Source organism: Pogona vitticeps, chromosome 14 (assembly GCF_051106095.1).
Source record: "Pogona vitticeps strain Pit_001003342236 chromosome 14, PviZW2.1, whole genome shotgun sequence".
In the NCBI taxonomy this organism is placed as follows: Eukaryota; Metazoa; Chordata; class Lepidosauria; order Squamata; family Agamidae; genus Pogona; species Pogona vitticeps.
The window spans coordinates 12,054,281-12,075,261 of record NC_135796.1 but is presented as its reverse complement, the minus strand read 5'-3'; the positions used below and the strand labels follow the sequence as shown (position 1 = coordinate 12,075,261).

Sequence of the window (20,981 nt, the reverse complement as noted above, 5' to 3'; positions counted from 1 at the left end):
AAACAGTTCAGGTTAGCTCTAACTGTAGTTCCCTCAACTTGGCCCTGGTTAAACAAGGAATAATCCTAAAATACATCTTTATTGAATAGAAATGTCTTTCACTCTTAGTTTAAACATGGGAAACTTAAATTGCCTACACGTGTGTCTTTAATTACTTCCTGCCTTGAGTGTTCTACGTAGGGTGGAGTTGATGAAGATTTAATGAGTAGAATATCTGGTCATTAGTCGGTCTAGTGTCTGTCTAAAAAGTATAGCGTGCTGACAGGGTTTATTGTTTGAGTCTGTTTTTAAAACAAAAAAGAGGCACATTTGGTCAGCTAGCGCCGAGATGATGACAAGCAGCTAAGTGACATCTATAACCCTAGAGAGGCAGATGATAAAAATCAGCAACACTTTTAGTGTTTTCATATTTAGAAGTTCTGAGGGCAAGAATCTTGCATCATTTTTCTAAGACACTTTACAGCAGGATGTTTTCCAGTTAACCTCAAGTTCTTCATGGTTAAGTCTGCTGGCACTTATAATGCTGAGTTTAAATTTAAATAATTATCCTAGCCAGACACTTATCTCCAGAGAAGGCAAAGAGGGTGTGTGTATATCTGTTTTCCAACTGGTCACCCATCCTCACCCTATCCGGACTCAAATTTGCTTAGCTTCAGCCGCATGCCTTCACACTCTGCCATAGGACCATGTGTGCTAGACAAGGCAGACGGGTGGCCTGATCCAGGGCTCTGTCTGTGCATGCAGCTGTATGTATTTGTATATTATCTGTTTATGATCGATATTTGTTTACATCTATTTGTTCTCCATTCTTCCTTTGTGGAAATAGAAGCAATGCACATGGATATTCCTAAATCGTTGCAGGAAACATTCAGGAGCCAGATGTGTTTCTCATATGGAAAGCAAAGTGGGGTGCTTATATCCCAGCCCGGAGTGCTTAAAGCACTCTCTGGATGGTTTACAACATATTTATACAGGCTACACATTGCCCCCTCCTCCGGTGAACTGGGTGTTCAGTTTACTGACCTAGGAAAAATGGAAGGTAGAGTCAACCATGAACCAGCTGACCTGAGCCCAGGATTGGACTCAGATCATGAACAGAGTCTTCACTGAAGTACTATAGTTTAACCACTAACTACACCACAAGGCAGTGGCATATTTTACTTTCTTGGGCTGCATGATCACTGCAGATGGTGACAGCAGCCACGAAATTAAAAGACACCTGCTTCTTGGGAGGAAAGCGATGACAAACCTCGACAGCATCTTAAAAAGCAGAGACATCACCTTGCCGACAAAGGTCCGCATCATCAAAGCTATGGTTTTTCCTGTAGCAATGTATGGAAGTGAGAGCTGGACCATAAAGAAGGCTGACTGCCAAATAATTGATGCTTTTGAATTGTGGTGCTGGAGGAGACTCCCCTGGACTGCAAGGAGGACAAACCTATACGTTCTGAAGGAAATCAAGCCTGAGTGCTCACTGGAAGGACAAATCCTGAAGCTGAGGCTGCAGTACTTTGGCCATCTCATGAGAAGAGAAGACTCCCTGGAAAAGCCCCTGATGTTGGGAAAGTGTGAAGGCAAGAGGAAAAGGGGACGACAGAGGACGGGATGGTTGGACAGGGTCACCAAAGTGACCAACATGAATTTGACCAAACTCCAGGAGGCAGTGGAAGACAGGAGGGCTTGGCGTGCTCTGGTACATGGGGTCACAAAAAGTCGGACACGACTAAACAACAACAACACACTACAAGGTTCAGTATGTGATGCTGAACATATGTCATCCCCAGCATGGTCTTGAAGATGTTGTTGGATTACAGTTTCCATGACCCCCCCTCTAAACCATACTGGCTGTATCCAATGGGAGCTGCAGTCTAGCACTGCACTCCGTGGGAGTGATCTTTAATTATGTGGGGTTTTTTTTTTCCAGTCCAAGGAAACACTGGCATCTTACGATCTTAAAGATGCAACATATAACAGGATGTTTTTTTAAGGAAATCTTTTCTAAAGGAGATGAACAGAGAAAGAGTCCGGTAAGGCTTCCGAAGGATGTCCAAAGGAGTTGTCTGAATATCTGCAAAAGTGTTGCAGAAGTAATGTCGGAAGACCGTTCCTGAAAAAGGAGCAGCGTGGGAGAAAATGAATGTGGTTGAACAATGAAACTTGCACTAGTGTGGCCAGAAGGAGCTGGTCCTTCCACCCCCTCCATCTCTGTCTCCTTTTGAGAATTAATTGCGACGACTCATGTAGAAAGGTGAAGCTTCCCCTTGACATTTAGTCCAGTTGTGTCTGACTCTAGGGCGCGATGCTCATCCCCATTTCCAAGCTGTAGAGCCAGCATTTCTCCAAAGACAGTTTCCGTTGCCACGTGGCCAGCGTGACTCGGGAACGCCGTTTTACCTTCCCACCGAGGTTGTCCCTATTTATCTACTCGCATTTTTACATGCTTTTGAACTGCTAGGTTGGCAGGAGCTGGGACAAGCGATGGGAGTTCACTCCATCGTGTGGATTCGATTTTACGACGGCTGGTCTTCTGACCTTGCAGCACAGAGGCTTCTGCAGTTTGACCTGCAACGCCACCACATCCCTCCTCATGTAGAAACCTTGCCTTAAAGAGTGATGTAGAACGAAAAGCACAGTATAGAAGTGGAGCAATGAAAATCAAGTGTTTGGATTTTGGTGTCCGCCTGTAAGCACTCTGAAGATCAAGGCCTGAAGGCTTTCCTCTTACTTTCCGTTGCACCGTTGGCACCTGGCGGGCTTGGAATTTCCAAAGAATAACAGGGATTTCGTCTATGTGTTCAGTAGCACACCTGGATGCGTTAGATAGATTTGTGTCCATAATTACGGCTGCACATCTGCTTGTTTGAAACACACACACAGGGAGACATTTTAGGCTTTCCAGATGTGCCGATCTAGGTAGATTTATGTATGGCGTATCCGACAAGATATTTACCTCTCTTTCCTTGAGCACTGTTTTTCAACTACCTAATAGTCGAGACAAATAACGCACGCTCCTGCTCCCGACTCTCGGGATCAGGGCTAGCAGAGAACTGGGAGAGACCGAAGTGGGAAGAGACAGATGATATTTTACCAGCAGTTTTGTTTTTCCTTCTACGTGTGATGGAAATGCGTGTGACAAGACTGGGAAAAAGAGTTACGGATTTTATGGGATTTTTTTCCCCCTGTGGGAATGAGTCAATGCTTCTAACACTCCAGGAGATTAAAAAAAAAATTAAATAAAGGTAATCTTTCTGACATTTGCATATTTGTATAACCGAAGAATGAATTAAATAATAAAGATTTTTGACTGATGACGTAAAGAAATCCTAGCTTGGGAATGCTATAAATACAGTTAAAGAAAAACGTTGTTGCTGGGTTTGTCTGTGCTGTGAAGATGACATCGCAAGTAAAGTAGTAATATTTTTCCTCGTGCATCTTCGGTTCATTGTACAGTGGTGCCTCGCAAAACAGTCACTCCATTTAACGACGAATCCGCACTACGATGAGTTTTTGCGATCGCAAAAGCGATTGCAAAACGACGTTTTGAATGGGGGAATTTCGCTGCGCTGATTGGTTCCCTGTTTCGGGAACCAATTTTCGCTTTAAGACAATCAAAACAGCTGATTGTCGGGTTTTCAAAATGGCCACCGGGTGCTCAGAATGGCTCCCCGCTGTTTTTAGGAGCCATTTTTCGCTGCACAGGCACCTGAAAATGGCCACCCCTATGGAGGATCTTCGCTGGACGGTGAGTTCTTAGCCGATTGGAATGCATTAACCAGGTTTTAATGCGTTTCAATGGCTTTTTAATTTTCGCTTTACGACGTTTCCGTTCTGCAGCGATTTCACTGGAACGAATTAACGTCGTAATGCGAGGCACCACTGTACATAACACCGCCCCAAGAAACTTGGCTGCCAGAGGGAAAGGACGAGATTGTGCTTCCCTCCGCAGAGTGTGTAGAACCAAGTTTAGAGATGAACCTTACATTTTAGTGCTGGTGCAGAATATTACCCTGTACCTCTGCCTGAATCACCTGGCTAGTTTAAGAGACCCAGGTCAAGCTGTGCAGACAATGGCCTGGGGCTGAGGAGGAACACCTTGGGAAACTTCTACCCATGGCAGTCTCCTCGCTCTGCCCAATGGTAGAGCCATCCTTGAATATTTAAAATGAAGGAGATACCATGTACCCCTTTTAAGGTCGAAAATTGACTTTCCAATAAGGGGAAGACATTTCTGCTGTTGCAACTCATTCTTCTACTACCAGAGGTTGCATGTCATCTTGGTGACTCTGACTTTGGACATCGCATCTTCCAACAATGATGCTGTGTTGCTTTGAAACCAGTCTCCAAAGTGTTTCAGTTGATAATCCCCCCCTTCTTTTCCCATTTACTTTGCACTGAATCGTCATCGTTGTTTAGTCGTGTCCGACTCTTCGTGACCCCATGGACCAGAGCACGCCAGGCCCTCCTGTCTTCCACTGCCTCCTGTAGTTGTGTCAAGTTCATGTTGGTTGCTTCACAGACACTGTCACTGAATGAACAGCTCTAATAACCCATACTTTTTGTTTCTCCCTATGGGACCACGGCAGGAGAGGAAGCTGAACACCTTCCATACGCGTTGCTTCCGACACATTTTTGGTATCACCTGGCAGGACAAAGTTCCAAATAGAGTAGTCCTAGATGAGCTGGAATTTTTAGCATGTATACATTACTGAAACAGCGATGTCTATGTTGGCTTGGGCACGTCGTGAGAATGACTGATGATCGGATTCCAAAAGATCTCCTATATGGAGAATTAGCGCAGGGAAATCGCCCCAGAGGGAGACCACAGCTGCGATACAAGGACATCTTCAAGCGGGATCTGAAGGCCTTAGGAATGGACCTCAACAGATGGGAAACCTTGACATTTGAGCGTTCAGCCTGGAGGCAAGTGGTACAGCATGGCCTCTCCCAATTTGAAGACACATTTGTACAGCAGGCCAAGGCAAAGAGGCAGTCCCGAAACCAGCAAAACCAGGGAGCTGGACAGGGAACAGATTGTATTTGTCCTCAGTATGGAAGGGATTGTCACTCTTGTATTGGCCTCCTCGGCCACACTAAACACTGTTGGAAGTCCTCTGTTCAGAGCGTGTTACTATGGTCTCTTGAGACTGAAGGATGCATGATCTAAAATGTCTTCCAGCTTTTCTGCAAAGAAAAGCCTATTTTCTGCATTTCATTTGAATTTCATTTCTTGGTCTTTCTTCATTCATCTTAATACTTCTTCATTGGTCTCCCCCTCGATCTAAGATTACCAACGGGAAGGTTACAGATCTGAAGCAATGAACAAAAACACGTGTTCCACCATCCATATTTGTTTCATTATTTTCCCTGGCAAGAAAACCTATATTCGATTTGTATGTCCAAAAAGGATTTGGAATATAATTGCAACCATCCTTTTCTACCACTCTTGTGATCAATGCCTAAGAATCTTCAGTGACCTTGTAAAGACATGTATTTGAAGCGTCCGTTTTATGCCAGCTTAATCGCCTTCCCCACTTTCATACACACAGATTTAACATCTGTCAGCAAAACTCTTGTGTGTTGTTAATTAGGAAGAAGAAGAAGAAGAAAGCTCTATTAAATCCTTGCTTTTCTTTCCAGGTAGCCTCTCGGAGGACTGCTTAATTTTTTTTCTCTCTCTCTCTCAACTGCATTGCTTAGAGAGCCACTCCCCGTGTTGTATTTTCACAATAGTCACTTTACGAGTCACAGAAAGGGAAAATAGATGAGCGTGTGGCCACTCAAAAGGCTACTATTGACACTATTCTGGAGCTCAAAGGGCCTTAAAAATTGGAACGCTCATTTTTTGTCATGGAAGCAGAGCGGTAGCCATAAAGCAAGCCACAGACACCAAGAGGGAGCAGCTTTGTTATTATTATAATATATATATTTTAAAGATTATTCATCAGGGGTGACAGGCAGCACCATAAAAACTGACAACTACCATGGATTACATCAAAACATCTTGGATTTGCTGCCTTAACTTATTGCGTGCGAACAACAGCGTGGCTCGTAAAAATTTGCTTCGCAATGCGCATCGAGTGGGGAGGTGAAGATTCAATCCACGACAATAAAAACCAAAGATAGAAATTGATCCTGCCCATCAAAAAATGTAACTCAAGAGGGTGTGAAGCCAAGCGCTCAGAATATATGCGTGTAACTTTTAAGGATTTGTGCCGAAAAATCATCTCAATTTCCCATGGTACGTTGATATCATGATCCTGATTCGAAGTATCATTTGAAATACGTTCTGGGGTTGTCGGTTGGATTTACGACCTTGTGGGCATGTTACAGTTAAGCAGAAAACTGTTTTTTGGTTACTTGACTATACCCAGCAGGAAAATAAAAGAGGACCCGCTTCTTCAAACATCTGCATTTTTCCAACCATGAAAAATACCCCCCCCCCTTTTGGTAATGATTGACATCTGTCATGATGCTATCTGCCTTTTTAGGAAAATTTTGTTACGAATGCAGGAACTGAGATGTTTGAGATTCGGGTGGTTTGGGCAATCCTTTCTTCATATGGAAAACAATATCTGTGAAAGCTCTCGAGACTGCTCAGTAAATATAATCTTATACATTAGGGGACTGGAGCGCATTCCAGATCAAATTCTGGCATGCACGGACATCTGGGAAAAGCTGGAAGACTTACTGAAATATTTTCGTATGAAACGATCTGTGTGTGACTTCATTATTTGGGCACAGATCTGGAGTTTATCCCTTTTGCCTTCAAACGGTGGTGAAGAAACACCTAGAAACAGAGCCATCGTTGATGGCCGGGTGGCAGCAGTTGCGTGGAAAGAATTTAGCTTGCAACATGCATTATTGTATTGTTGTTATTTATTTGACTTCTATACCACCCATCTGGCTGCAAGGCCACTCTAGGTGGTTTACATTACAACACAGTAAAATGAGAACACTTAAAAATTACCGTATTTTTCCGTGTATAAGACACCCCATGTATAAGACGTCCCCACTTTTCTAACCTCAAATTAAGAAATCTAAGTGGGGCTTAGCAAGTGTAGGGGGGGAGGGATCAATGCACTGCAGGATCGCTTTGATCCCTGCTTTCCCCTCCACTTGTGTTTGTTCTGTCCTCAGTTTGCTTCCATGTATAAGACTACCCTCAATTTTTAGTCTAAAGATTTTAGACAAAAGTATAGTCTTATACACGGAAAAATACAGTATATTGAACACAAAAGTTATAACTTCATTATAACTTTTTTGAACTGTTACCATCTGGCAGAAGATATAGAACAATTAAGACTCAGACCACACGTTTTCTCAATAGTTTTTATCCCAGAGCTATAATTGCAATTAATAATGAGCTTAAAGACCACCAGCAGTGAATAATTAGTTGGACTGTGTTACTTGGCCTGCAGTGTAGATGTTTGTATTTTTAGTGGGGGACTTATAGTGGGTGGGGAGTGTTTGGGATATTTTATGTGTGTGCATGTGTCTGGTCTCTGGGTGTCTGTGAATTTGATTGTATGTGTATATACTTACAATGACAATAAATTATTATTATTATTATTATTATTATTATTATTATTATTATTATTATTATTATTATTATTATTATTATTATTATTATTATTATAGAAATCAGAATCAAAATTACAACATGCAATCACAAATACCAAAACAGCATCAAAGCAGCAATTTCAGTGGAACGGATTATCATCGTCTAGCGAGGCACCACTGTATTAGATTAAAACAGACAATAAAATCAGTATTAACCAATGGTATTCCCTTGTTACCTGGCTGTATCCATGTGTCTTTTTCCTTTGGGTTGAAGACCATGGGGGCTCTTGAGCTGGCCCGGTGTCTGAGACGGGAACCAGAACGCTGCCCCTTATATCCTGTTCCTACGGCTTCATCTGCCCACCCCAGAGAAAGGTAGTGGTCCTCCAGAAAAGCCAAAGGGGGAAGAAGGTCCCTGATGGGTCCTGCCCAACCAGAAGATGGGAGACCCTTCTCTGGGTCCTGCACCGTAGACCGGTGGTTCCCAGCCTTGGGTCCCCAGATCTTCTTGGACTAGAACTCTCAGAAGCCTTCAGCACCGTCTGTGCTGGCCAGGATTTCTGGGAGTCATAGTGCAAGAACATCTGGAAGCCCAAGGTGAAGGATGATGGAGAGCCATGCAGCGGCAGGGTTGAGTTGCTACCTTTCCAAAAGAGAAAGAAGAGGACAAAGTGGAGATAGGTGCCAGAAGTGCCTCTTTATTCAGGGATAATCGGCTGTTTTGAGTTTATCTGCATCTGCCAATGTCAGCAGCTGGTTATTTCTCCCTTTGATCTTCCCTCTGACGTTATTTTCTCTTGCAGGGGCTTCTGATGCGTCGCAGCCATCATGGCGCTTCCTCCGCCAGACCCACAGTATGTTCTACGGGGAACCAATGATGCGGTCAACAGCCTGTGTTTTCATTGTAGGGACCCCAATTTGGACCAGCCCCTTCTTTTCTCTGGGTGAGTACAGCAGCAAGCGCCGTCTGTGCTAGACAGACCTTTGGGCCACCTATAGAGTGTGTGATCTGACGGAAAATAAGGTCTGCTCACAATCTCAGCTTTCATTATTTTCCGTTAATACGAGTATTTCTCCTCCTGTCTTTGTTTTACGGTTGCGTGCAGAATGCCCCTCCTGCAACAGAGTGTTGCAACACAGGGATACTTGTCAGGATTCTGCACACAGAACCCCTACATTCTACAACCCTCTCAGATCAATGTTCTGTTGCACCACATTTATATACGAAACCAAGCAAGCACATTCAGATCAGCCTCATTTCAAGAACTTTTTCCAAGTATGGTTCTATGGACTTTCCCTGGCACACAGCTTACCTTTCAAAGAAGATTTTGCTGTTTTACGAACGTTGGAAAAGAAAATATCCCGGTGAATAAACCACCAGCTAACATTGAATATGTGTCATCAGGTCGATTCTGACTTAGGGCTACCAATATTGCCAGGGCTCCCTAGGTATAAAGTTCTGTATATACTCGAGTATAAGCCTAGTTTTTCAGCACATTTTTTGCTGAAAAAGCCCCCCCTCGGTTTATACTCGAGTCAGTGTCAAAATTACATGTTCTCCCCTGCAGTGCGGGTGTTCTCTGGACTCCTCCGCTCCTCCGCCTGCAGCCTCTGTGGGTGATCTAACGACCCAGGTTAAGTACACTGCATTTCCACTTCCAGGACACTCCCATCCTCTTCCTTCTGCATATTCTATGTACCCACCTTCCTCCTCCCACCTTCCTCTTCCATCTTCCGTCTCCCTCCAATTTGTTACACAGCAGTAAAGCAGTAGATAAGCACAGCATCCGGTATGAGTCCTCCCTCAGCAGGCAATGAAGTGTGTCTCGCAGCTCAGAAGGGCAGTATCTTCAAAAACATTTAACCTACTGATGCCTCAATTAATGTAATTTTATTGATATCTGTTTTTATTTTTGAAATTTACCAGTAACTGCTGCGTCTTCCACCCTCGGCTTATACTCGAGTCAATAAGTTTTCCCAGTTTTTTGTGGTAAAATTGGGTTCCTTGGCTTATATTCGGGTCGGCTTATACTCGAGTCTATACGATACTCAGAAGGGGGGTCAACCAGTTCCTTCTTCCGGGGGTGCCTGCAATGATGCAGCTCACCCAAAGCTACACAGGTTGGCTTTTCTCCTGCAAACCACAGTGGAGAATCAAACTCCCAACCTCTGGCTCTGCAGTGGGTTACCCAGTTCTCAGCACTCTCCAACAAGCTCAGTAAATCTGACGTTACTGGGCAATCAGTAGCTTCTACATTCTATGATTCCTCTGGACAACTTTGGAGTTCTTATACATTTGGACGTAAAGCTTTAAAATTTAAGATAGTGGTTAAAGAAATTGCTATTTGCTTTCCCTCTCCGCTGTGTCTCTTTTGTTTGTTTGTTTAGATCTTCCAACGGGTTGGTTCATATTTGGAATTTGAAGACCCGCAGAGTGGACACCGTGCTGGATGGACACGGTGGAAAATCAGTGTACTGGGTGAAAAGTTTACAAAACAGAAGAAATGTACTTCTCAGGTGAGCGGCACAATGTGAAAAGATCGCTGTTCGAATGTTCTTTTTTTATTTATTTATTTTATGTAATACATTTTTGCCCTGCCTTTCTCCTTAAAATGGACCCAAGGCAGCTTACATCAATAAAAGGAAATATTTAAAAGCTGCAAACCATTAAGTATCATTATAATCTTAGAATTGCAGAGCTGGAAGCGACCTTAGGAAGCATCAAGTTCAGCTCCTGTCAAGAAGGCACAAAAGGGAGATAAATATCTTATATTTCTTACACTTTCGCCACCTTGGGTCTATAATTTTTTTTTAATTATTTTATTGTTTTTAAATTTGTAAACCGCCCACAGTAGACCTTTGGTCTAGATGGGCGGGGTAGAAATCCAATAAAAAAAATAAACAAATATATATTAAAAAGAATCAAACCAATGCCACACTGAAAACAATAAACAAATCAACATCAAAAACAGATTAAAAGCTATTAAGGCACAACATTCCATTTAAAAGCCACTCACTGGGGGGGCAGGACATCTGCCTGAATCTTTGCCTGCTTGCTGAAGGACAGCCAAGATGGGGCCAGGCTGGCCTCCGGTGGGAGGGAGTTCCGAAGTCTGGGAGCAGCGACAGAGAAGGCCCTCTCCCGTGGCCCCACCAAATGCACCAAATACACCTTAGGTAAAGGTAAAGGTTCCCCTTGACAATTTTTGTCCAGTCGTGTTCGACTCTAGGGGGCGGTGCTCATCCCCCTTTCCAAGCCATAGAGCCAGCGTTTTGTCAGAAGACAATCTTCCGTGGTCACATGGCCAGTGCGACTTAGACACGGAACGCTGTTTACCTTCCCACCGAGGTGGTCCCTATCGATCTACTCACATTTGCATGCTTTCGAACCACTAGGTTGGCGGGAGCTGGGACAAGCGATGGGAGCTCACTCCATCGTGTGGATTCGATCTTACGACTGCTGGTCTTCTGACCTTGCAGCACAGGCTTCTGCAGTTTAGCCCACAGCGCCACCACGTCCCTATAAAAATACACCTTACTCCTCCTCAGTATCCCCAAGGGTCCACCCTCTTCCATGTTCTTACACAGGAAACTCATGAGGCCACCCGGCCAGTGCCTCCAACCGGGGACCATAAAGACGGGGCCGAGAGAGGCAGGCACACTGCCTTCACTTCCGGTTCCCGTTTGACACAGAGCTAAGAACAGCTCCTCTACAGCCTTATGATCTGTCCCTTTTCCCAGAGGACCCCTGGCTCGGATCCCAACCCAGTTGGGTTGGGAAGCCTTCTCTAAGGGAGATCCCATTGAGTGAGGGACATGTTGCCCTCTGGATCTTTGGCTTCGCAGAACTCCCCTTTGCCCCTCGTAAGGTAGGGCGGTGGTAAGAAACGGTGGCCTTCGGCTGTCCAAAACCTGCAGAGAGCCACCCGTTCCACAATGTCGATCTAATTCTAGGGCGCAAACTGAAGATGGGACTGCCGTGGATGTGAAGCATGGGGGGAGACATGTTGCCCTCCAGCGGTAGTTAGACAGACTCTGACTACCATCATCCCTCATGCTGCTGGCTTGAGCTGATGGGACTTGTAGTCCAGTAGCATCTGGAAGGCTACTTGTCCTCACACTCATCCCAGAGAATGGAATGGAAGAACCTCAGTCCTTTTTTGTTTCTGATCCTGCGCTGGCAGTAGCAAGAGCCTTCTATATATGGATTTAGTGGGGGAATCCTGGGTCCAGCCAAAAGAAGAGTGCACACCAGAGTTTCCAGATCCAGTCCGTGTCATCTTTTGTCTTAAGGTCACGGAGAAGATAATAGGGGAAAAAAAGCTTTGCCAGTGAGTCGTAGACTGGTGGGACATGGTAGCGCTGCGGGTTAAACCGCAGAAGCCTCTGTTCTGCAAGATCAGAAGACCAGCAGTCGTAAGATCAAATCCATGCGACGGAGTGAGCTCCCGTCGCTTGTCCCAGCTCTCGCCAACCTAGCAGTTCGAAAGCATGCATATGCAAGTAGATAAATAGGTACCACCTCGGTGGGAAGGTCACGGTGTTCCTTGTCTAGTTGCGCTGGCCACGTGACCCCGGAAGATTGTCTTCGGACAAACGCTGGCTCTACGGCTTGGAAACGGGGATGAGCACCGCCCCCTAGAGTCGGACACGACTGGACTAAATGTCAAGGGGAATCTTTACCTTTGCCTTTACCTAGTATAGAGATGGAACAGTTTCTCCCAGTCAAGGTAGACAGCAGTGGGCTTGCTGAACAAATATGGATGGCTAATATAGAGTAGCTGACTGGATGGCTCAGGAGTTTAGATTTCTGGCCGCGGAGCCAGCAGTTGGGCATTTGATTCCCCCACGGTGCTTTGTAGGAAAAGAGTGAGCCTGTGTAGCTGTGGGCAAGCTGCACAGTCCCAAGGCACCCCTGGAAGAAGCAAATGGTCAACCACTTCTTTACCTTGCAAACCCTGGAAAGGGTTGCTGTAAGTCAGAATTGACTGGACAGCACATAATAATTATTAATACAGTGGTGCCTCGCTTAGCGATTGCTCCATTGAGTGATGAAATCGCTTAGCGATGGACTTTTGGCCATCGCTGGAGCGATCGCTTAGTGATGGCCCTTATGGCTAAAATTCGCTTTGCGATGATCGCAGGGAAGCGATCATGGCAAAGCGAACTTTTTTAAACAGTTGATCGGCGGTTCCAAAATGGCCACCGCAAAAACAAAATAGCCACCGCTGTTTTGCCTCGCTTTGGGGGCACCCAAAATGGCTGCCGCTATGGAGGAATTTCGCTTTAGTGTAAGTTTTTAGCCTATAGGAACATATTAAATGCGTTTTAATATGTTCCTATGGGTTTTTTAATATCGCTTAGCGATTAAATCACTTACCGATGTTTTTTCCGGAACGGATTAACATCGTTAAGTGAGGCACCACTGTATAGAGTAACTTCTTGCAGTCCAAGGAGTTCACCCCTAGCATTCTAGAGCTGAACCTCTCTGGTCCTGATTTGGCTGGCTTTAGAAGGCAGGAATGCAGTCTGGACTTAAAGCCTTCCCAGCTTGGTGGACTCTCTCGGCGCTTGTATTCCGGTGGGATGATCTGAGTTGCCTTCATAGCATGCTGAAATAGAAACGTAGGTGGGTATGGATACGGAATCAAACAAGGCCAGAGCTTGGAAACCTCTTTTGTTTTAACTACAAAGCCCACAATCCCCTTACTGGCAATTCTAGTGGGTTTTTAAAAACTTTCCCAAGCTCCATAACTCTATGCACCATATACTGTCAGCCGAGGATAGCGATCCTTGGATTCAACTCACTGGGCTGAAGTCCATGAAAGCGTCTTCTGTGATAAACGGGCTTGTCTACGTGATATCATGCGTCTCTTTGTTGCCTTACCTGACACGAAGCTCCTCCTTCCTCTGGAACTGGTTGGCAACGCATCGGTTTGGTCTGGAGGTGTTTTGACATGTTTATCACGCCAAGACATCTTCTGTAGCAGACCTGATTAGCATTTAGATTCGTTGTCGTCTGCATAACCACAAATTCACACCCCAGAAGACGAGAATTAAATTTGAGTTGTTAAGATAATTACAGGGTTTCCATCTCCCAGATTCTGCCTTATAAACTGAGTTGTCTGTGCAAGACATATGTTGGGGCTACCGTCATCTGTTCACATATAAGTCACGGGTGCGAACCCTTCTCAAACTCCCGGGTTTTTGGATTTTTTTGGCTGTTGCGATAGGGACTGGATCCTTAGTCCTCGCTGCTTTGTAAATGGGTGCAGGGACCACCTGACTCTCGCAATAAATCCGTTGACTAGCTCAAACGTTGGAAAAGACAATCATGTTGAGAAAGGTGGCAGGCAGCAGGAAAAGAGGAAAACCAAGTACAAGATGAACCGACTCCCTAAAGGAAGTCACATTTTTTGAGTTTGCAAGAGCTGAGCAGGGTTGACGACAGGACATTTGGGAGATCTCTCATTCATAACAATAACTACTACAGTCGTGCCCCGATTAACGATTGCCCCGCATTACGACCAATAGGCTTTATGACAATCTTTTACGATGGTCTATATGTACTACAATTTAGTCCTTGGGAGTTTGTTGCTGTGATTCTTAACCTTCTAGATAGAGGGCTGCTGTTTTGTATTTTTGGACAGTAGTTCCCGAAATGTTCCGGGAATCGCATCGCACAAACCCAAATTTGCACCCCTCTGTACCCCCGCCCCCAACAGGGCTTTGGGGTTATGTACACACAGTACTGGCTTCTCCATCCTTTGCTTCCTGTTGCTGATGTGTTTAAGGAAGCTGTTGCAGTGCTTCCTGGGAGTTGTAGTTTTGCTACCCCTTTGGTTGTTAGAGGGTACCTCCCAAAGTTTTACAACTCCCAGGAAGCTCCATGGTAGCTTTCTTTTCTGAAACAAGTCAGCTACAGGAAGCAAAAATTGGAGAAGCTGATGGTGCCGGCGAATAACACAGACGCCATGACCCATAACCCTTATGAGCCCCGCACAGCATGGACAGTGATAAGGGACTCTATGCCACTGGCTGGGGCTAATGGAAATCAAGTGTACCCCATCTCAGAGATCCACTCACACAAGACAGACATATGTGAACAAACAAACAAATCGAGTCCAACCCTCTGCCAATGATAACTAATGGATAACTAAGTTACTTTAAGTTACAAATGCAAAGAGGGGTAACTTTTCCTCTTTGTAGCAAATTGGTAACTGGCTTTCGGTGCTTTTTATAATTGCACATTGCGTGGTCTTCATACTTAGCTGTCACAGACCAGCCACTGTTATCATTCTGGTGTTTTTAAAAAGTTATTTTTCTTACCTTTAAGTAATGAGAAAGCAAAGAGTTGCTTTTTTTTAAAGGGAACTATAATGGCAACTCACTTCTAGAACTATAACTCATTGCTTTTAATTCTTCTAACTTCCTGAGCTGACTGTCTGGGACAGAAAACACTAACCGTTGTATTCCCATTGAGCTGATGCAGTGTAATTAGAAAAAAAAACAGAGAGATAATCATCTGTAATACAACTAATCTTATGGAAGAGAGACTTTATGTTGATGGATTCGTGCAGTTTGCTGTTTTTGCTGCTGTGGTACACCTTGTTTGAGGCTTCTAATGAGAGCGTATCATTTCTGTCTTTCTTAATGACCACGTGCCTTCGAGATGATAACCATTGTTGGTTTTGTTTTTCGAATTGCACTGTGGCAAATGGATATAGTCGTTTAGTCGTTTAGTCGTGTCCGACTCTTCGTGACCCCATGGACCAGAGCACGCCAGGCCCTCCTATCTTCTACTGCCTCCCGGGGCAAATGGATATACCGTTGTCATTACTTCTCGGCATGTGGTCCCTGTGTGGTATGGGGCAGAATAATGGAACGGGATTCCTGTTCTCAGAAACCACCCACACCTCCAGCCAGCGTAGTTGGTGAACGTGTGGCTGACTGGTGGATTCTGGGAGCTGTAGTCTACAAACATCACTTCTGTAATCTGAATTTTCTGTTTTAACAGATCTCATGCGGACCTGTCCTCGGCAAATCCCCTCTGAGATTCCAGAAACAATTTCTTCTGTTCCCCGTTTATGTGATTTATCGTATTTTTCCATGTATAAGACTATACTTTTGTCTAAAATCTTTAGACTAAAAATTGGGGGTCGTCTTATACATGGAAGTAAGCTGGGGAGAGAACAAAAACAAGTGGAGGGGAAAGCAGGGATCAAAGCGATCCTGCAGCGCTTTGATCCCTTTCCCCCTACACTTGCTGAGCCCCACTTAGATTTCTTAATTTTGGATTAGAAAAGTGGAGAGGGCGTCTTATACATGGAAAATACGGTGTTATTTTTGTTCTGCCCTGCCAAGTCCCTTCTTACTTAAGACAACCCTAGTGGGTTTTCAAGGTATGCAAAGAGTTCAGGTAGTGGTTTATCACGGCCAATTCCAGTGGGCTTCTGTGGCTGAGCAGAGATTTGAACCCCCATCTCCTGAGTCCTCATCCACTATTATGCCCACTACACCACACTGCTTGGTTTATCGGTGTTATTAATATCCTGCTTTTCCACCAGTAAGTTCAGGGCGACATACATAGTTCTCCTCATTTTATCTTCACAACCACCCTGCAAAGTAGGTCTAGAGTAGAGATGGGCATACAGCGTTTCGTGCCGGTTCGTTAATCAGCCTGACAGGTGTTTGGTGCTTCAGAGGAGGCGGGCTCGGGAAGCCAATCCATCCTCTGAGTGGGTGCCCGCCAGAGGGAGTGGAGCTTTGAAGTGCCAAACACCTGTTCAACCAATAAACAAATCATCACGAATTGCCAAATTGTCCATTTGTGCCCGCCTCTAGTCTAGATCCAGAGATTAACTCCCCCATGGTAACATAGTGAGTTTTCTGGGTATGTGACAGCTGGAACTCATATCTCCTGCATCTTAATCTATGAGTTGAACCATTACACCGCATTGGCTTTTTTCTAGGGGTGTGGCAAATCACTATTTGCATCTGTTCAGCATGTGCTCCCCTGCTTAAGTTAAATTTGCCCCCTTTTCCATGTGAATCTGCCAATGAAAAACAAATGAACCGATGCTTGCATTTAACTAAAATGTCAAAGAGAACCTCTTAGTCTTTAAGGGGCCACAAGATGTTGTGTTTTTCGCTGCAACTGTCTCACCTGAATCTCCCCTCCCCACCCCCGGAACATGCGTAAGCACATTTCTCTCTCGAAACGCACAGCTGTACGCTACATGTTGACCCCTGAGCAGCATGAGACCGATGGGAAGCATGGAAGCGAGCAGATAATGGAGTTGTAATCCACACATTAAGCCAGGAGGATCAGATGTATTGTATTAGACCTCATTGAGAAAGAGAGACAAAAGATTCGCAGACTTCCCTCGATGCTTACAAAGGTTCCAAGTTGAAAGCTTTCCTTAGCTTTTATTCCATTCCTAAAGCGGAGCTCTCAGAAGGCGTAGGACGCCAGTTCCTCCAATAAAGAGCTGGCAGTCTATCCTTTTAGGAATCCGAAAAGAACCACTTCCAGACAGATATGAATCTGTGGTTTCCATTGATTGCCGTTGCTTATTCTGTGGGCTGTCCCTCCCCGGAGTGCATCTGTGTAATGACTTCTGTGGGTTCCCGCACGAATAATATCAGAGATGCGCGGCAATCGCCATCAAAGGCTGATCTAGTTCAGCTTCCTCTTCCCACGGTGCCAAAACGGGTGCCCATGGGAAGCCCCGATACACAGTATCAACTCAAGAGCACCCTGCTGGTCATATTCCTCAACATTTTCCTGCTACAGTGGTGCCTCGCTTTACGATTGCTTCTGCTTTACAACGATCTTTTTGTGATCGCAAAACGATGGTCTAAATGGGGGGTTTCGCTTTGCGATGATCAGTTCCCTGCTTCGGGAACCGATTCTTCACAAAACGATGTTTTTATAACAGCTGATCGGTGGTTTCAAAATGGCCGCCGGGTAATTAAAATGGCTCCCCGTTGTGTTTAGGGACGGATTCCTTACTATACAGGCAGCAAACATGGCCACCATATGGAGGATCTTCGCTGGACGGTGAGTTTTTACCCCATTGGAACGCATTGAATGGGTTTCAATGCGTTTCAGTGGGTTTTTTTATTTTGCTTTACGATGTTTTCGCTTAACGGCGATTTTCCTGGAACGGATTATCGTCATTAAGTGAGGCACCACTGTATAGCCATCAAGGATAATAGCCATTGATACACTTGCCTCCCCTTGAGTTTTGTCTAATCTCCTTTTTAATGCCATTCAGGTTCTGGATAGCTCAGGGGTTGAGGTCTCTGGCTATGGAGCCAGAAGTTGGGAGTTCGATTCCCCCCGCTGCGCCTCCTTGACAAGGACTTGACTCGGATGATCTATAGGGTCCCTTCTAGCTCTGCAGTTCTAAGATCTACGTTGCTGGCCATTGTTAACAAATTCTGTACTCCAGTTGCATAGCATGTGAATACTTTTGTGTTCAGGCATGATAGATCTCTGTCTACTCAGTGGAGAGGGATTTTGTGCAGGTAGTAGGTTCAGGAGAACTGTCTGAGTAGTCCCTCCAACATCTGGTGATTTTTTTTTTTTTGAAAAAAATAATACATTTCAGATCCATTTTAGCATGCAAATAAGGAAACCTAGACCAGGTCCCTTTATCCCAGTCGTCAGGAAGTGGGCTGTTCCATTTGTATAATCGGATAGCTGCACGAATGGGGGCGGGGGAATGTCGTTCATGGAGGTGGTTGGCCGACATGGGATTCCACTGGGGATCTGGAGCGAAGTTGGATCAGAGAGGGGATGAAAGAGAACTGATATCCTCTGATGGAGGTTGTGCTGTCTGATGCCTATTGCTTTGAATCGCAAAAGCCAGGGCCGTGATCAGAACATCTGCCTGTGGGATTTAGCGGAGGGACGGAACGCGGTCACAGATGCTGTGTTCACGGAGAATGTTGGGTTCTGCAAGAGCTCGCTCCTGGAGGTGGCGGAGGCCCGGTGGCTCCTGGCCACGGTGTGGAAAAGCTTAGAAGAGGTAGGTGAACTGTTCCGATCTCTTGCTAATGCAGAATGATGTTTGCTGAGCTCTGAGCTTTATCGTGTAGATCTGGTGTCTCCCAAACAGGTTGAGCTCCACCGCCCATCATCCTGCAAGCACTTCTGCTATATTGTTGCTATGCTGTCCGGGCACTGGTCTTATGGGAACTGTAGTCCTGAATCTTTGGGATGATAGCTCCCGTCAGGTTAGGGAAGGACAGCTTTGTTGGCCTGTGTCACACATCTGGTGCCCCTCCAGATGGTTTACAGGACATCCCCTGGGACTGCAGACCATTGTTTGTGCTGGGATGTGTGTAGACCACAATACTTGGATCAGAATCGGGTTGCAGAAGGCAGATCTGAAATCTTCTGCGTAAAATTACGTCTGATAAGGGCTTATAAATAACTTTTTGGATTGACTAACTATGCCGGCCAGAAATGTGAAGTTCTTTGTAAGATGCTAATGGCATTTTCTATCCTGGATTTGAGTTCTGGCTATGTAGCCTGTTGGAGAGCGCAAAAAATGGTCTGAAGCTCAACATCAAAACAACTAAGATCATGGCCACTGGTCCCATCACCTCCTGGCAAATAGAAGGGGAAGATATGGAGACAGTGATATATTTTACCTTCTTGGGCTCCATGATCACTGCAGATGGGGACAGCAGCCACAAAATTAAAAGACGCCTGCTTCTTGGGAGGAAAGCGATGACAAACCTCGACAGCATCTTATAAAGCAGAGACATCACCTTGCCAACAAAAGTCCGAATAGTCAAAGCTATGGTTTTTCCAGTAGCGATGTATGGAAGTGAGAGCTGGACCATAAAGAAGGCTGACCGTCAAGGAATTGATGCTTTTGAATTGTGGTGCTGGAGGAGGCTCTTGAGAGTCCCCTGGACTGCAAGGAGAACAAAACAATCCATTTTGAAGGAAACCAACCCTGAGTGCTCACTGGAAGGACAGATCCTGAAGCTGAGGCTCCAATACTTTGGCCATCTCAGGAGAAGAGAAGACTCCCTGGAAAAGACCCTGATGTTAGGAAAGTGTGAAGGCAAGAGGAGAAGGGGACGACAGAGGACGAGATGGTTGGACAGTGCCATTGAAGCGACCAACATGAATTTGACTCAACTCCGGGAGGCAGTGGAAGACAGGAGGGCCTGGTGTGCTCTGGTCCATGGGGTCACGAGGAGTCGGACACAACAACTAAACAACAACAATGTAGCCTGTTGTTGTCTGACGTACCTGGGAGGGAGCAGATTTCATGCTTGCTGCCAACCGTGGGCCTGAGTGCCTTTATTGGCGTAGGTTCCTTTCATGTGTCCTGGAGGATAGTGCCTGTTTCCTCCTCTGAAGAAGAAATGGGAGGCCAGTTTTCAAAGTCTTGAGTTCCATCCGTCTGTGTTTCCCGACAGGGCTGGAGAGCACCTGCCAGTCGTGCGACACTGGATCAAGTTTTCCTCCTCCCTCGTCTTCCCTTACTTCTTGTGTGTCACATCCTAATTTAGGTTGTACACCAGAAGGGCAGGTATTGCGAAGCCACTTACGTTTGTAAGCTACTGTGGGAGCCTTTTTGGCTAAAGGGTGGGGTATAAACCCTTTAAGTAATAATGGTTAAACTGATAGTTTGGTTCTGACTCACTGTATTTTACAACTGCCTAAACGTTCGTTCTGTATTCATTTATTAGGAAGAGTATGAAGCTGGTTTTATACCAGATCAGACCTTGAGCTTTTAAAGCAAAGTTTATGTGTTGACCTTAACTGGTTAAAAATAGCAATTCAAGAAGTTATTCCTTAACTTGTTAAGTGACAGTGGCTTTAACAGATTGAATCAGCACATTGAAGCAATCAGCACATTGCGTTTTTTTAATGTGTTACTGTTTTAGGGGAATAGCTTAAGGATATTGGGGCTGTGTTTCACACTTTTAATTAATTTATTTTTAAATGTCAAACTAACATTGCGCAACGCCTTATTCATCCTTTAACAGAACAGTTTAATTTACATTCATTCTCCCTTCAACTCTGACAGCTGAGGAATTAATTTAATTGGTTAAGGAATTAGTTTAATTGAACATAAATGAGACCAAGCTCTTGATATCTCTGATTAGCTCAATATAATAATAATATATTTGAACTGCAGAGTTGGAAGGGACCCTGTGGGGCGTCGGGAATTGAACTCCCAACCTCTGGCTCCTTAGCCAGAGAACTAAACCACTGAACCATCCAGCAGTTCTGTGTCTACTGTGCCATTGACTGACATTTTATTTGTATGCCATTGTCTCCCCACAGGGAATCTAAAGCAGCTCACAAAGAATTAAAACTGTACAATAACCACAATTTAAAGCACGATAAGAAATTAAACAACAACAAAAATTAAACTTCTATTACT

The 20,981-nt window shown here is 44.8% G+C and overlaps 1 protein-coding gene across 3 annotated transcripts in view; it reads left to right on the top strand.

The window, feature by feature from the left end:
- The window catches only part of GNB1L (G protein subunit beta 1 like), a 71,378-nt gene that overhangs the window by 37,381 nt on the left and 13,016 nt on the right, over positions 1 to 20,981 (top strand). For all 3 annotated transcript variants that reach the window (XM_020805467.3, XM_078381693.1, XM_078381694.1), the window contains 3 exons: positions 8,364 to 8,504; positions 9,949 to 10,077; positions 18,434 to 18,596. In XM_020805467.3, the coding sequence (XP_020661126.3) occupies positions 8,389 to 8,504; positions 9,949 to 10,077; positions 18,434 to 18,596 (408 nt within the window). In that variant the 5' untranslated portion in view covers positions 8,364 to 8,388. The remainder of the gene's footprint in view (positions 1 to 8,363; positions 8,505 to 9,948; positions 10,078 to 18,433; positions 18,597 to 20,981) is intronic.